Raw genomic sequence first — 17,105 nt, 5'->3', positions numbered from 1 at the left:
CTGCTCATTCACCTCTCCCCGTACTGCATTCTGCTCATTTCCCTCTCCCCGTACTGCATACTGCTCATTCCCCTCTCCCCGTACCGCACACTGCTAATTCCCCTCTCCCCGTACTGCATCCTGCTCATTCACCTCTCCCCGTACTGCATACTGCTCATTCCCCTCTCCCCGTACCGCACACTGCTCATTCCCCTCTCCCCGTACTGCATACAGCTCATTTACCTCTCCCCGGACTGCATACTGCTCATTCACCTCTCCCCGTACTGCACACTGCTCATTCCCCTCTCCCCGTACTGCATACTGCTCATTCCCCTCTCCCCTTACTGCATACAGTTCATTCCCCTCTCCCCGTACTGCATACTGCTCATTCCCCTCTCCCCGTACTGCATACTGCTCATTCCCCTCTCCCCGTACTGCACACTGCTCATTGTCCCTCTTCCCGTACTGCATACTGCTCATTCCCCTCTCCCCGTACTGCATACTGCTCATTCCCCTCTCCCCGTACTGCATACAGCTCATTCCCCTCTCCCCGTACTGCACACTGCTCATTGTCCCTCTTCCCGTACTGCATACTGCTCATTCCCCTCTCCCCGTACTGCATACAGCTCATTCCCCTCTCCCCGTACTGCATACTGCTCATTCCCCTCTCCCCGTACTGCACACTGCTCATTGTCCCTCTTCCCGTACTGCATACTGTTCCTACCCCCTCTCCCCGTACTGCATACTGCACATTGTCCCTCTTCCCGTACTGCATACTGTTCCTACCCCCTCTCACCGTACTGCATACTGCTCATTCCCCTCTCCCCTTACTGCATACAGCTCACTCCCCTCTCCCCGTACTGCATACTGCTCATTCCCCTCTCCCCGTACTGCATACTGCTCATTCCCCTCTCCCCGTACTGCATACTGCTCATTCACCTCTCCCCGTACTGCACACTGCTCATTCCCCTCTCCCCGTACTGCATACTGCTCATTCCCCTCTCCCCTTACTGCATACAGCTCATTCCCCTCTCCCCGTACTGCATACTGCTCATTCCCCTCTCCCCGTACTGCATACTGCTCATTCCCCTCTCCCCGTACTGCACACTGCTCATTGTCCCTCTTCCCGTACTGCATACTGTTCCTACCCCCTCTCCCCGTACTGCATACTGCACATTGTCCCTCTTCCCGTACTGCATACTGTTCCTACCCCCTCTCCCCGTACTGCATACTGCACATTGTCCCTCTTCCCGTACTGCATACTGTTCCTACCCCCTCTCCCCGTACTGCATACTGCTCATTCCCCTCTCCCCGTACTGCATACAGCTCATTCCCCTCTCCCCGTACTGCATACTGCTCATTCCCCTCTCCCCGTACTGCATACTGCTCATTCCCCTCTCCCCGTACTGCATACTGCTCATTCCCCTCTCCCCGTACTGCATACTGCTCATTCCCCTCTCCCCGTACTGCATACTGCACATTGTCCCTCTTCCCGTACTGCATGCTGTCAATTGCTGCTCTCTCTGTGAACTCACCACATCTGGTGGGACCTTTTCCAGGTCATTAAATGGCGACTCGAGGGTGTTTGTGTCAACGTTTAATATAACCACATCCTCCAGGTTTTTGCTTCTCGCTCTCTGCAAAACAAAATGATTTCTTAAGGGTCCAAACTTTCTTTTCTCTCATTCTGATTTGCCTTGAGGAAGGCAGGCATGTCTCAGAGTGAATGCGAAAAAGTCTGCAATCCCACTGGCTTCTCCACAATCAGCTCTGATACCTCAGTCTAGACACGTGAGAATGGCCGTTGTATCACATTTCACCCTCTGCTGGAAAACTATAGAGAATAAATACTCAAAATCCCTTTGGGACAAGTTCCTCATTACCTCTACGGATCTCAATGTGTTTCATGTTATTTGTTGGGTTTGGATACGTAATGACAATTTATTATGTAGCTATGCAAGGAGGCCATTTGTGCATCCCAAGATCCCATGAACAGCAATGCAATTCATTTTTTTGTGGTGTTGAAGGGACTGGCCTGGATACTGGGAGAAAACCTGTTCTATTATTTTTTAAAATAAATTTAGAGTACCCAATTCATTATTTCCAATTAAGGGGCAATTTAGCGTGGCCAATCCACCTACCCTGCACATCTTTGGGTTGTGGGGGTGAAACCCACGCAGACACGGGGAGAATGTGCAAACCCCACACGGACAGTGACCCGGGGCCGGGATCGAACCCGGGACCTCGGCACCGTGAGGCAGCAGTGCTAACCACTGTGCCACCGTGCTGCCCCAATCTGCTCTATGAGGGATATTGGGGTTTTTAATATTACCTGAATCATTGGGACATGTTCAGAACCCCAGTAGAATAGTTCAAACCCACACCCTTGTTTTTCTGTCCCTCTTTATTCTGAGCGGTATTCTGCATTTATCTACTCTATCTTGCTTATTACCCCGGTGTGACAGTAGGAGGAAGAAAACTAACTATTTTACAAATCACTTCCAATAAAAGGTCAATTTATCGTGTCCAATCCACCTGCCCTGCACATCTTTGGGTTGTGGGGGTGAGACGCACTCAGACACGCTGAGAATGTGCGAACTCCACACGGACAGTGACCCAGAGCCGGGATCGAACCTGGGACCTCGGCACCGTGAGGCAGCAGTGCTAACCACTGCGCCACCCTGCTGCCCGAAGCAAACCAATTATAAGGACAAGGAATATGTTCCTGATATATGGTCAGAATATGAATGTTGAGGGCAGCACGGTGGTGCAGTGGTTAGCACTGCTGCCTCACGGCGCCGAGGTCCCGGGTTCGATCCCGGCTCTGGGTCACTGTCCGTGTGGAGTTTGCACATTCTCCCCGTCTCTGCGTGGGTCTCACCCCCACAACCCAAAGATGTGCAGGGTCGGTGGATTGGCCGCGCTAAATTGCCCCTTAATTGGAAAAATTAAAAATTATGAATATGAAGGTTGGCTGGGCTGTTTGAAGAAAGAAGATTGTCAGCACTTCCAATTAGTGAGAGAGTGATAGGCGAATCATACTGACTCACACACCTCCATCAAGCTGTAGTGGATCCCGATGAGGAAAGGCATTGGAGCACTGTGAGAGACAACAAGAGAAAGGGTTAATAGGCTGACCTTTCACCTCCAGTATCTGCACTCTAATCCAGCCATTATTGAGGAGTCGACTGTTTACCACCTCTATCTCCTCAACTAGTGGCAACAAGTAAAGGAAAGGATTTCTTACCAGCAGTAATCAAGGAGATGTGGAGGGAGAACTGGGATGAAGATATGCTGCCAGAACATGGGATAGAGCATTGCAGCTGAACCGTGTACACATGCAGTTAACTGTGGAAGAGAAATAATAGAAACTTGTAGATAGACTGTCACCGCTGAACCCTGTAGATAGACTGTCACAGCTGAACCCTGTAGATAGACTGTCACAGCAGAACCCTGTAGATAGACTGTCACAGCTGAACCCAGTAGAGAGACTGTCACAGCAGATCCCTATGGATAGACTGTCACAGCTGAACCCTGTAGATAGACTGTCACCGCAGAACCCTGTAGATAGACTGTCACAGCAGAACCCTGTAGATAGACTGACACAGTTGAACCCTGTCGATAGACTGTCCAGCAGAACCCTGTGGATAGACTGTCACAGCTGAACCCTGTCGATAGACTGTCCAGCAGAACCCTGTGGATAGACTGTCACAGCAGAACCCTGTAGATAGACTGTCACCGCAGAACCCTGTAGATAGACTGTCACCGCAGAAACCTGTGGATAGACTGTCACAGCTGAACCCTGTAGATAGACTGTCACAGCAGAACCCTGTAGATAGACTGTCACAGCTGAACCCAGTAGAGAGACTGTCACAGCAGATCCCTATGGATAGACTGTCACAGCTGAACCCTGTAGATAGACTGTCACCGCAGAACCCTGTAGATAGACTGTCACAGCAGAACCCTGTAGATAGACTGACACAGTTGAACCCTGTCGATAGACTGTCCAGCAGAACCCTGTGGATAGACTGTCACAGCTGAACCCTGTCGATAGACTGTCCAGCAGAACCCTGTGGATAGACTGTCACAGCAGAACCCTGTAGATAGACTGTCACCGCAGAACCCTGTAGATAGACTGTCACCGCAGAAACCTGTGGATAGACTGTCACAGCTGAACCCTGTAGATAGACTGTCACAGCAGAACCCTGTAGATAGACTGTCACAGCTGAACCCTGTAGATAGACTGTCACAGCTGAACCCTGCGGATAGACTGTCACAGCTGAACCCTGTAGACTGTCCAGCTGAACCCTGTAGATAGACTGTCCAGCTGAACCCTGTAGATAGACTGTCACAGCAGAACCCTGCAGATAGACTGTCACAGCTGAACCCTGTAGATAGACTGTCACAGGTGAACCCTGTAGAGAGACTGTCACAGCAGAACCCTGTAGATAGACTGTCACAGCTGAACCCTGTAGAGAGACTGTCACAGCTGAACCCTGTAGATAGACTGTCACCGCAGAACCCTGTAGATAGACTGTCACAGCAGAACCCTGTAGATAGACTGACACAGTTGAACCCTGTCGATAGACTGTCCAGCAGAACCCTGTGGATAGACTGTCACAGCTGAACCCTGTCGATAGACTGTCCAGCAGAACCCTGTGGATAGACTGTCACAGCAGAACCCTATGGATAGACTGTCACAGCAGAACCCTATGGATAGACTGTCACCGCAGAACCCTGTAGATAGACTGTCACCGCAGAAACCTGTGGATAGACTGTCACAGCTGAACCCTGTAGATAGACTGTCACAGCAGAACCCTGTAGATAGACTGTCACAGCTGAACCCTGTAGATAGACTGTCACAGCTGAACCCTGCGGATAGACTGTCACAGCTGAACCCTGTAGACTGTCCAGCTGAACCCTGTAGATAGACTGTCCAGCTGAACCCTGTAGATAGACTGTCACAGCAGAACCCTGCAGATAGACTGTCACAGCTGAACCCTGTAGATAGACTGTCACAGGTGAACCCTGTAGAGAGACTGTCACAGCAGAACCCTGTAGATAGACTGTCACAGCTGAACCCTGTAGATAGCCTGTCACCGCATAACCCTGTAGATAGACTGTCACAGCATAACCCTGTAGATAGACTGTCACAGCTGAACCCTGCAGATAGACTGTCACAGCTGAACCCTGTAGATAGACTGTCACAGCTGAACCCTGTAGATAGCCTGTCACCGCAGAACCCTGTAGATAGACTGTCACAGCAGAACCCTGTAGATAGACTGTCACAGCAGAACCCTGTAGATAGACTGACACAGTTGAACCCTGTCGATAGACTGTCCAGCAGAACCCTGTGGACAGACTGTCACAGCTGAACCCTGTAGATAGACTGTCACAGCAGAACCCTGTAGATAGACTGTCACCGCAGAACTCTGTAGATAGACTGTCACAGCAGAACCCTATGGATAGACTGTCACAGCTGAACCCTGTAGATAGACTGTCACCGCAGAAACCTGTGGATAGACTGTCACAGCTGAACCCTGTAGATAGACTGTCACAGCAGAACCCTGTAGATAGACTGTCACAGCAGAACCCTGTAGATAGACTGTCACGGCTGAACCCTGCGGATAGACTGTCACAGCTGAACCCTGTAGATAGACTGTCCAGCTGAACCCTGTAGATAGACTGTCCAGCTGAACCCTGTAGATATACTGTCACAGCAGAACCCTGCAGATAGACTGTCACAGCTGAACCCTGTAGATAGACTGTCACAGGTGAACCCTGTAGAGAGACTGTCACAACTGAACCCTGTAGATAGACTGTCACAGGTGAACCCTGTAGATAGACTGTCACAGCTGAACCCTGTAGATAGACTGTCACCGCAGAACCCTGTAGATAGACTGTCACAGCTGAACCCTGTAGATAGACTGTCACAGCTGAACTCTGTAGATAGACTGTCACAGCTTAACCCTGTAGACAGGCTGTCACAGCAGAACCCTGCAGATAGACTGTCACAGCAGAACCCTGTAGATAGACTGTCACAGTTGAACCCTGTAGATAGACTGTCACAGCAGAACCCTGTAGATAGACTGTCACAGCTGAACCCTGTAGATAGACTGTCACAGTTGAACCCTGTAGATAGACTGTCACAGCAGAACCCTGTAGATAGACTGTCACAGCTGAACCCTGTAGATTTACTGTCACCGCAGAACCCTGTAGATAGACTGTCACAGCTGAACCCTGTAGATAGACTGTCACAGCAGAACCCTGTAGATAGACTGTCACAGCAGAACCCTGTAGATAGACTGTCACAGCTGAACCCTGCGGACAGACTGTCACAGCTGAACCCTGTAGATAGACTGTCCAGCTGAACCCTGTAGATAGACTATCCAGCTGAACCCTGTAGATAGACTGTCACAGCAGAACCCTGCAGATAGACTGTCACAGCTGAACCCTGTAGATAGACTGTCACAGGTGAACCCTGTAGAGAGACTGTCACAACTGAACCCTGTAGATAGACTGTCACAGGTGAACCCTGTAGATAGACTGTCACAGCTGAACCCTGTAGATAGACTGTCACCGCAGAACCCTGTAGATAGACTGTCACAGCTGAACCCTGTAGATAGACTGTCACAGCTGAACCCTGTAGATAGACTGTCACAGCTTAACCCTGTAGACAGACTGTCACAGCAGAACCCTGTAGATAGACTGTCACAGCAGAACCCTGTAGATAGACTGTCACAGTTGAACCCTGTAGATAGACTGTCACAGCAGAACCCTGTAGATAGACTGTCACAGCTGAACCCTGTAGATTGACTGTCACCGCAGAACCCTGTAGATAGACTGTCACAGCTGAACCCTGTAGATAGACTGTCACAGCAGAACCCTGTAGATAGACTGTCACCGCAGAACCCTGTAGATAGACTGTCACAGCAGAACCCTATGGATAGACTGTCACAGCTGAACCCTGTAGATAGACTGTCACCGCAGAAACCTGTGGATAGACTGTCACAGCTGAACCCTGTAGATAGACTGTCACAGCAGAAGCCTGTAGATAGACTGTCACAGCAGAACCCTGTAGATTGACTGTCACAGCTGAACCCTGCGGATAGACTGTCACAGCTGAACCCTGTAGATAGACTGTCCAGCTGAACCCTGTAGATAGACTGTCACAGCTGAACCCTGCAGATAGACTGTCACAGCTGAACCCTGTAGATAGTCTGTCACAGCTGAACCCTGCAGATAGACTGTCACAGCTGAACCCTGTAGATAGACAGTCACAGGTGAACCCTGTAGAGAGACTGTCACAACTGAACCCTGTAGATAGACTGTCACAGGTGAACCCTGTAGATAGACTGTCACAGCTGAACCCTGTAGATAGACTGTCACCGCAGAACCCTGTAGATAGACTGTCACCGCAGAACCCTGTAGATAGACTGTCACAGCTGAACCCTGTAGATAGACTGTCACAGCTGAACCCTGTAGATAGACTGTCACAGCTGAACCCAGTAGATAGACTGTCACAGTTGAACCCTGTAGATAGACTGTCACAGCAGAACCCTGTAGATAGACTGTCACAGCTGAACCCTGTAGATTGACTGTCACCGCAGAACCCTGTAGATAGACTGTCACAGCTGAACCCTGTAGATAGACTGTCACAGCAGAACCCTGTAGATAGACTGTCACAGCAGAACCCTGTAGATAGACTGTCACAGCTGAACCCTGCGGATAGACTGTCACAGCTGAACCCTGTAGATAGACTGTCCAGCTGAACCCTGTAGATAGACTGTCCAGCTGAACCCTGTAGATAGACTGTCACAGCAGAACCCTGTAGACAGACTGTCACAGCAGAACCCTGTAGATAGACTGTCACAGCAGAACCCTGTAGATAGACTGTCAAAGTTGAACCCTGTAGATAGACTGTCACAGCTGAACCCTGTAGATAGACTGTCACAGCTTAACCCTGTAGACAGACTGTCACAGCAGAACCCTGTAGATAGACTGTCACAGCATAACCCTGTAGATAGACTGTCACAGTTGAACCCTGTAGATAGACTGTCACAGCAGAACCCTGTAGATAGACTGTCACAGCTGAACCCTGTAGATTGACTGTCACCGCAGAACCCTGTAGATAGACTGTCACAGCTGAACCCTGTAGATAGACTGTCACAGTTGAACCCTGTAGATAGACTGTCCAGCAGAACCCTGTAGATAGACTGTCACCGCAGAACCCTGTAGATAGACTGTCCAGCAGAACCCTGTAGATAGACTGTCACAGCAGAACCCTGTAGATAGACTGTCACAGCTGAACCCTGTAGATAGACTGTCACAGCAGAACCCTGTAGATAGACTGTCACAGCTGAACCCTGTAGATAGACTGTCACAGCTGAACCCTGTAGATAGACTGTCACAGCTGAACCCTGTAGATAGACTGTCACCGCAGAACCCTGTAGATAGACTGTCACAGCAGAACCCTGTAGATAGACTGACACAGTTGAACCCTGTCGATAGACTGTCCAGCAGAACCCTGTGGATAGACTGTCACAGATGAACCCTGTAGATAGACTGTCACAGCAGAACCCTGTAGATAGACTGTCACCGCAGAACCCTGTAGATAGACTGTCACAGCAGAACCCTATGGATAGACTGTCACAGCTGAACCCTGTAGATAGACTGTCACCGCAGAAACCTGTGGATAGACTGTCACAGCTGAACCCTGTAGATAGACTGTCACAGCAGAACCCTGTAGATAGCCTGTCACAGCAGAACCCTGTAGATAGACTGTCACAGCTGAACCCTGTAGATAGACTGTCCAGCTGAACCCTGTAGATAGACTGTCACAGCTGAACCCTGTAGATAGACTGTCACAGCTGAACCCTGTAGATAGACTGTCACAGCTTAACCCTGTAGACAGACTGTCACAGCAGAACCCTGTAGATAGACTGTCACAGCAGAACCCTGTAGATAGACTGTCACAGTTGAACCCTGTCGATAGACTGTCACAGCAGAACCCTGTAGATAGACTGTCACAGCTGAACCCAGTATATAGACTGTCACAGTTGAACCCTGTAGATAGACTGTCACAGCAGAACCCTGTAGATAGACTGTCACCGCAGAACCCTGTAGATAGACTGTCACAGCTGAACCCTGTAGATAGACTGTCACAGCAGAACCCTGTAGATAGACTGTCACAGCAGAACCCTGTAGATAGACTGTCACAGCTGAACCCTGTGGATAGACTGTCACAGCTGAACCCTGTAGATAGACTGTCCAGCTGAACCCTGTAGATAGACTGTCCAGCTGAACCCTGTAGATAGACTGTCACAGCAGAACCCTGCAGATAGACTGTCACAGCTGAACCCTGTAGATAGACTGTCACAGGTGAACCCTGTAGAGAGACTGTCACAACTGAACCCTGTAGATAGACTGTCACAGGTGAACCCTGTAGATAGACTGTCACAGCTGAACCCTGTAGATTAACTGTCACCGCAGAACCCTGTAGATAGACTGTCACAGCTGAACCCTGTAGATAGACTGTCACAGCTGAACCCTGTAGATAGACTGTCACAGCTTAACCCTGTAGACAGACTGTCACAGCAGAACCCTGTAGATAGACTGTCACAGCAGAACCCTGTAGATAGACTGTCACAGTTGAACCCTGTAGATAGACTGTCACAGCAGAACCCTGTAGATAGACTGTCACAGCTGAACCCTGTAGATTGACTGTCACCGCAGAACCCTGTAGATAGACTGTCACAGCTGAACCCTGTCGATAGACTGTCACAGTTGAACCCTGTAGATAGACTGTCCAGCAGAACCCTGTAGATAGACTGTCACCGCAGAACCCTGTAGATAGACTGTCCAGCAGAACCCTGTAGATAGACTGTCACAGCAGAACCCTGTAGATAGACTGTCACAGCTGAACCCTGTAGATAGACTGTCACAGCAGAACCCTGTAGATAGACTGTCACAGCTGAACCCTGTAGATAAGACTGTCACAGCTGAACCCTGTAGATAGACTGTCACCGCAGAACTCTGTAGATAGACTGTCACAGTTGAACCCTGTAGATAGACTGTCACAGCTTAACCCTGTAGATAGACTGTCACCGCAGAACCCTGTAGATAGACTGTCCAGCAGAACCCTGTAGATGGACTGTCACAGCTGAACTCTGCAGATAGACCGTCACAGCAGAACCCAGTAGATAGACTGTCACAGCAGAACCCTGTAGATAGACTGTCACAGCTGAACCCTGTAGATAGACTGTCACCGCAGAACCCTGTAGATAGACTGTCACAGTTGAACCCTGTAGATAGACTGTCACAGCAGAACCCTGTAGATAGACTGTCTCAGCTGAACCCTGTAGATAGACTGTCACCGCAGAACCCTGTAGATAGACTGTCACAGTTGAACCCTGTAGATAGACTGTCACAGCAGAACCCTGTAGATAGACTGTCACAACTGAACCCTGTAGATAGACTGTCACAGCAGAACCCTGTAGATAGACTGTCACAGCTGAACCCTGTAGATAGACTGTCACCGCAGAACCCTGTAGATAGACTGTCACAGTTGAACCCTGTAGATAGACTGTCACTGCAGAACCCTGTATATAGACTGTCACAGCAGAACCCTGTAGATAGACTGTCACAGCTGAACCCTGTAGATTGACTGTCACTGCAGAACCCTGTAGATAGACTGTCCAGCAGAACCCTGTAGATGGACTGTCACTGCAGAACCCTGTAGATAGACTGTCACAGCTGAACCCTGTAGATAGACTGTCACAGCTGAACCCTGTAGATAGACTGTCCAGCAGAACCCTGTAGATAGACTGTCACAACTGAACCCTGTAGATAGACTGTCCAGCAGAACCCTGTAGATAGACTGTCACAGCTGAACCCTGTAGATAGACTGTCACAGCTGAACCCTGTAGATAGACTGTCACAGCTGAACCCTGTAGATAGACTGTCACAGCTGCACCCTGTAGATAGACTGTCACAGCTGAACCCTGTAGATAGACTGTCACAGCTGAACCCTGTAGATAGACTGTCACAGCTGAACCCTGTAGATAGACTGTCCAGCCGAACCCTGTAGATAGACTGTCACAGCTGAACCCTGTAGATAGACTGTCACAGCTGAACCCTGTAGATAGACTGCCACAGCTGAACCCTGTAGATAGACTGTCACAGCAGAACCCTGTAGATAGACTGTCACAGATGAACCCTGTAGATAGACTGTCACAGCTGAACCCTGTAGATAGACTGTCACAGCTGAACCCTGTAGATAGCCTGTCACAGCAGAACCCTGTAGATAGACTGTCACAGCAGAACCCTGTACATAGACTGACACAGCAGAACCCTGTAGATAGACTGTCACAGCTGAACCCTGTAGATAGACTGTCACAGCTGAACCCTGTAGATAGACTGTCACAGCAGAACCCTGTAGATAGACTGTCACAGCAGAACCCTGTAGATAGACTGTCACAGCAGAACCCTGTAGATAGACTGTCACAGCAGAACCCTGTAGATAGACTGTCACAGCTGAACCCTGTAGATAGACTGTCACAGCTGAACCCTGTAGATAGACTGTCACTGCAGAACCCTGTATATAGACTGTCACAGCAGAACCCTGTAGATAGACTGTCACAGCTGAACCCTGTAGATAGACTGTCACTGCAGAACCCTGTAGATAGACTGTCCAGCAGAACCCTGTAGATGGACTGTCACTGCAGAACCCTGTAGATAGACTGTCACAGCTGAACCCTGTAGATAGACTGTCACAGCTGAACCCTGTAGATAGACTGTCCAGCAGAACCCTGTAGATAGACTGTCACAACTGAACCCTGTAGATAGACTGTCCAGCAGAACCCTGTAGATAGACTGTCACAGCTGAACCCTGTAGATAGACTGTCACAGCTGAACCCTGTAGATAGACTGTCACAGCTGAACCCTGTAGATAGACTGTCACAGCTGAACCCTGTAGATAGACTGTCACAGCTGAACCCTGTAGATAGACTGTCACAGCTGAACCCTGTAGATAGACTGTCACAGCTGAACCCTGTAGATAGACTGTCCAGCCGAACCCTGTAGATAGACTGTCACAGCTGAACCCTGTAGATAGACTGTCACAGCTGAACCCTGTAGATAGACTGTCACAGCTGAACCCTGTAGATAGACTGTCACAGCAGAACCCTGTAGATAGACTGTCACAGCTGAACCCTGTAGATAGACTGTCACAGCTGAACCCTGTAGATAGACTGTCACAGCAGAACCCTGTAGATAGACTGTCACAGCTGAACCCTGTAGATAGCCTGTCACAGCAGAACCCAGTAGATAGACTGTCACAGCAGAACCCTGTAGATAGACTGTCACAGCTGAACCCTGTAGATAGACTGTCACAGCTGAACCCTGTAGATAGACTGTCACAGCTGAACCCTGTAGATAGACTGTCACAGCTGAACCCTGTAGATAGACTGTCACAGCTGAACCCTGTAGATAGACTGTCACAGCTGAACCCTGTAGATAGACTGTCACAGCAGAACCCTGTAGATAGACTGTCACAGCTGAACCCTGTAGATAGACTGTCGCAGCTGAACCCTGTAGATTGACTGTCACCGCAGAACCCTGTAGATAGACTGTCACAGCTGAACCCTGTAGATAGACTGTCACAGCTGAACCCTGTAGATAGACTGTCACAGCTTAACCCTGTAGACAGACTGTCACAGCAGAACCCTGTAGATAGACTGTCACAGCAGAACCCTGTAGATAGACTGTCACAGTTGAACCCTGTAGATAGACTGTCACAGCAGAACCCTGTAGATAGACTGTCACAGCTGAACCCTGTAGATTGACTGTCACCGCAGAACCCTGTAGATAGACTGTCACAGCTGAACCCTGTAGATAGACTGTCACAGTTGAACCCTGTAGATAGACTGTCCAGCAGAACCCTGTAGATAGACTGTCACCGCAGAACCCTGTAGATAGACTGTCCAGCAGAACCCTGTAGATAGACTGTCACAGCAGAACCCTGTAGATAGACTGTCACAGCTGAACCCTGTAGATAGACTGTCACAGCAGAACCCTGTAGATAGACTGTCACAGCTGAACCCTGTAGATAAGACTGTCACAGCTGAACCCTGTAGATAGACTGTCACCGCAGAACTCTGTAGATAGACTGTCACAGTTGAACCCTGTAGATAGACTGTCACAGCTTAACCCTGTAGATAGACTGTCACCGCAGAACCCTGTAGATAGACTGTCCAGCAGAACCCTGTAGATGGACTGTCACAGCTGAACTCTGCAGATAGACCGTCACAGCAGAACCCAGTAGATAGACTGTCACAGCAGAACCCTGTAGATAGACTGTCACAGCTGAACCCTGTAGATAGACTGTCACAGCTGAACCCTGTAGATAGACTGTCACAGCAGAACCCTGTAGATAGACTATCACCGCAGAACCCTGTAGATAGACTGTCACAGTTGAACCCTGTAGATAGACTGTCACAGCAGAACCCTGTAGATAGACTGTCTCAGCTGAACCCTGTAGATAGACTGTCACCGCAGACCCCGGTAGATAGACTGTCACAGTTGAACCCTGTAGATAGACTGTCACAGCAGAACCCTGTAGATAGACTGTCACAACTGAACCCTGTAGATAGACTGTCACAGCAGAACCCTGTAGATAGACTGTCACAGCTGAACCCTGTAGATAGACTGTCACCGCAGAACCCTGTAGATAGACTGTCACAGTTGAACCCTGTAGATAGACTGTCACTGCAGAACCCTGTATATAGACTGTCACAGCAGAACCCTGTAGATAGACTGTCACAGCTGAACCCTGTAGATAGACTGTCACTGCAGAACCCTGTAGATAGACTGTCCAGCAGAACCCTGTAGATGGACTGTCACTGCAGAACCCTGTAGATAGACTGTCACAGCTGAACCCTGTAGATAGACTGTCACAGCTGAACCCTGTAGATAGACTGTCCAGCAGAACCCTGTAGATAGACTGTCACAACTGAACCCTGTAGATAGACTGTCCAGCAGAACCCTGTAGATAGACTGTCACAGCTGAACCCTGTAGATAGACTGTCACATCTGAACCCTGTAGATAGACTGTCACAGCTGAACCCTGTAGATAGACTGTCACAGCTGCACCCTGTAGATAGACTGTCACAGCTGCACCCTGTAGATAGACTGTCACAGCTGAACCCTGTAGATAGACTGTCACAGCTGAACCCTGTAGATAGACTGTCCAGCCGAACCCTGTAGATAGACTGTCACAGCTGAACCCTGTAGATAGACTGTCACAGCTGAACCCTGTAGATAGACTGTCACAGCTGAACCCTGTAGATAGACTGTCACAGCAGAACCCTGTAGATAGACTGTCACAGATGAACCCTGTAGATAGACTGTCACAGCTGAACCCTGTAGATAGACTGTCACAGCTGAACCCTGTAGATAGCCTGTCACAGCAGAACCCTGTCGATAGACTGATACAGCAGAACCCTGTAGATAGACTGACACAGCAGAACCCTGTAGATAGACTGTCACAGCTGAACCCTGTAGATAGACTGTCACAGCTGAACCCTGTAGATAGACTGTCACAGCAGAACCCTGTAGATAGACTGTCACAGCAGAACCCTGTAGATAGACTGTCACAGCAGAACCCTGTAGATAGACTGTCACAGCTGAACCCTGTAGATAGACTGTCACAGCTGAACCCTGTAGATAGACTGTCACTGCAGAACCCTGTATATAGACTGTCACAGCAGAACCCTGTAGATAGACTGTCACAGCTGAACCCTGTAGATAGACTGTCCAGCCGAACCCTGTAGATAGACTGTCACAGCTGAACCCTGTAGATAGACTGTCACAGCTGAACCCTGTAGATAGACTGTCACAGCTGAACCCTGTAGATAGACTGTCACAGCAGAACCCTGTAGATAGACTGTCACAGATGAACCCTGTAGATAGACTGTCACAGCTGAACCCTGTAGATAGACTGTCACAGCTGAACCCTGTAGATAGCCTGTCACAGCAGAACCCTGTCGATAGACTGATACAGCAGAACCCTGTAGATAGACTGACACAGCAGAACCCTGTAGATAGACTGTCACAGCTGAACCCTGTAGATAGACTGTCACAGCTGAACCCTGTAGATAGACTGTCACAGCAGAACCCTGTAGATAGACTGTCACAGCAGAACCCTGTAGATAGACTGTCACAGCAGAACCCTGTAGATAGACTGTCACAGCTGAACCCTGTAGATAGACTGTCACAGCTGAACCCTGTAGATAGACTGTCACTGCAGAACCCTGTATATAGACTGTCACAGCAGAACCCTGTAGATAGACTGTCACAGCTGAACCCTGTAGATAGACTGTCACTGCAGAACCCTGTAGATAGACTGTCCAGCAGAACCCTGTAGATGGACTGTCACTGCAGAACCCTGTAGATAGACTGTCACAGCTGAACCCTGTAGATAGACTGTCACAGCTGAACCCTGTAGATAGACTGTCCAGCAGAACCCTGTAGATAGACTGTCACAACTGAACCCTGTAGATAGACTGTCCAGCAGAACCCTGTAGATAGACTGTCACAGCTGAACCCTGTAGATAGACTGTCACAGCTGAACCCTGTAGATAGACTGTCACAGCTGAACCCTGTAGATAGACTGTCACAGCTGAACCCTGTAGATAGACTGTCACAGCTGAACCCTGTAGATAGACTGTCACAGCTGAACCCTGTAGATAGACTGTCACAGCTGAACCCTGTAGATAGACTGTCCAGCCGAACCCTGTAGATAGACTGTCACAGCTGAACCCTGTAGATAGACTGCCACAGCTGAACCCTGTAGATAGACTGTCACAGCTGAACCCTGTAGATAGACTGTCACAGCAGAACCCTGTAGATAGACTGTCACAGCTGAACCCTGTAGATAGACTGTCACAGCTGAACCCTGTAGATAGACTGTCACAGCAGAACCCTGTAGATAGACTGTCACAGCTGAACCCTGTAGATAGCCTGTCACAGCAGAACCCAGTAGATAGACTGTCACAGCAGAACCCTGTAGATAGACTGTCACAGCTGAACCCTGTAGATAGACTGTCACAGCTGAACCCTGTAGATAGACTGTCACAGCTGAACCCTGTAGATAGACTGTCACAGCTGAACCCTGTAGATAGACTGTCACAGCTGAACCCTGTAGATAGACTGTCACAGCTGAACCCTGTAGATAGACTGTCACAGCAGAACCCTGTAGATAGACTGTCACAGCTGAACCCTGTAGATAGACTGTCACAGCTGGACCCTGTAGATAGACTGTCACAGCAGAACCCTGTAGATAGACTGTCACAGCTGAACCCTGTAGATAGCCTGTCACAGCAGAACCCTGTAGATAGACTGTCACAGCAGAACCCTGTAGATAGACTGTCACAGCAGAACCCTGTAGATAGACTGTCACAGCAGAACCCTGTAGATAGACTGTCACAGCAGAACCCTGTAGATAGACTGTCACAGCTGAGTGCCATAGAGGGTGTTAAAGCTGTTTTACACCAAAATTCAGAAGAGGTGCCATTGGGGTTCACACCGGTCTGTCACTCACCGTGCTGAGCTTGCTGCAAGTGATGATAATGCGTCTCTCATGTAGCATGCTGGCATAGAGATGTAACATGCTATTCACATCTACAGCAACCACATATTCTGTCAGGTTTCGCTGTAACACACAAAACACGTATACAGAACTGGGCAACAAAGAGCGAACATATTGTCTATTAAGAATAATCTTTATTAGAGTCACAAGTAGGCTTACATTAACACTGCAATGAAGTTACTGTGAAAAGCCCCTAGTCGCCACATTCCGGCGCCTGTTCGGGTACACTGAGGGAGAATTTAGAATGTCCAAATTCACCTAACAGCACGTCTTTCGGGACTTGTGGGGGGAAACCGGAGCATCCGGAGGAATCCCACGCAGACATGGGGAGAACGTGCAGACTCCGCACAGACAGTGACCCAGCGGGGAATCGAACCTGGGTCCCTGGCGCTGTGAAGGCACAGCGCTAATGACTGTGCTTCCGTGCCCACAAATAAAGTTACTTGATATCTTACTGCCACAACTGAATCCAATGTAA

At 49.2% G+C, this 17,105-nt stretch overlaps 1 protein-coding gene across 2 annotated transcripts in view; it reads right to left on the bottom strand.

Annotated features, from left to right (window-relative positions):
- LOC140403146 (DENN domain-containing protein 1B-like) overlaps positions 1-17,105 on the bottom strand; it is a 100,843-nt gene that overhangs the window by 26,883 nt on the left and 56,855 nt on the right. For both annotated transcript variants that reach the window (XM_072490828.1, XM_072490829.1), the window contains 4 exons: positions 16,580-16,690; positions 3,227-3,327; positions 3,034-3,079; positions 1,515-1,616 (listed from right to left, as the gene is read on the bottom strand). In XM_072490828.1, the coding sequence (XP_072346929.1) occupies positions 1,515-1,616; positions 3,034-3,079; positions 3,227-3,327; positions 16,580-16,690 (360 nt within the window). The remainder of the gene's footprint in view (positions 1-1,514; positions 1,617-3,033; positions 3,080-3,226; positions 3,328-16,579; positions 16,691-17,105) is intronic.

This window comes from Scyliorhinus torazame, chromosome 27 (genome assembly GCF_047496885.1).
Source record: "Scyliorhinus torazame isolate Kashiwa2021f chromosome 27, sScyTor2.1, whole genome shotgun sequence".
In the NCBI taxonomy this organism is placed as follows: Eukaryota; Metazoa; Chordata; class Chondrichthyes; order Carcharhiniformes; family Scyliorhinidae; genus Scyliorhinus; species Scyliorhinus torazame.
This window is presented reverse-complemented; position numbering and strand designations above follow the sequence as displayed.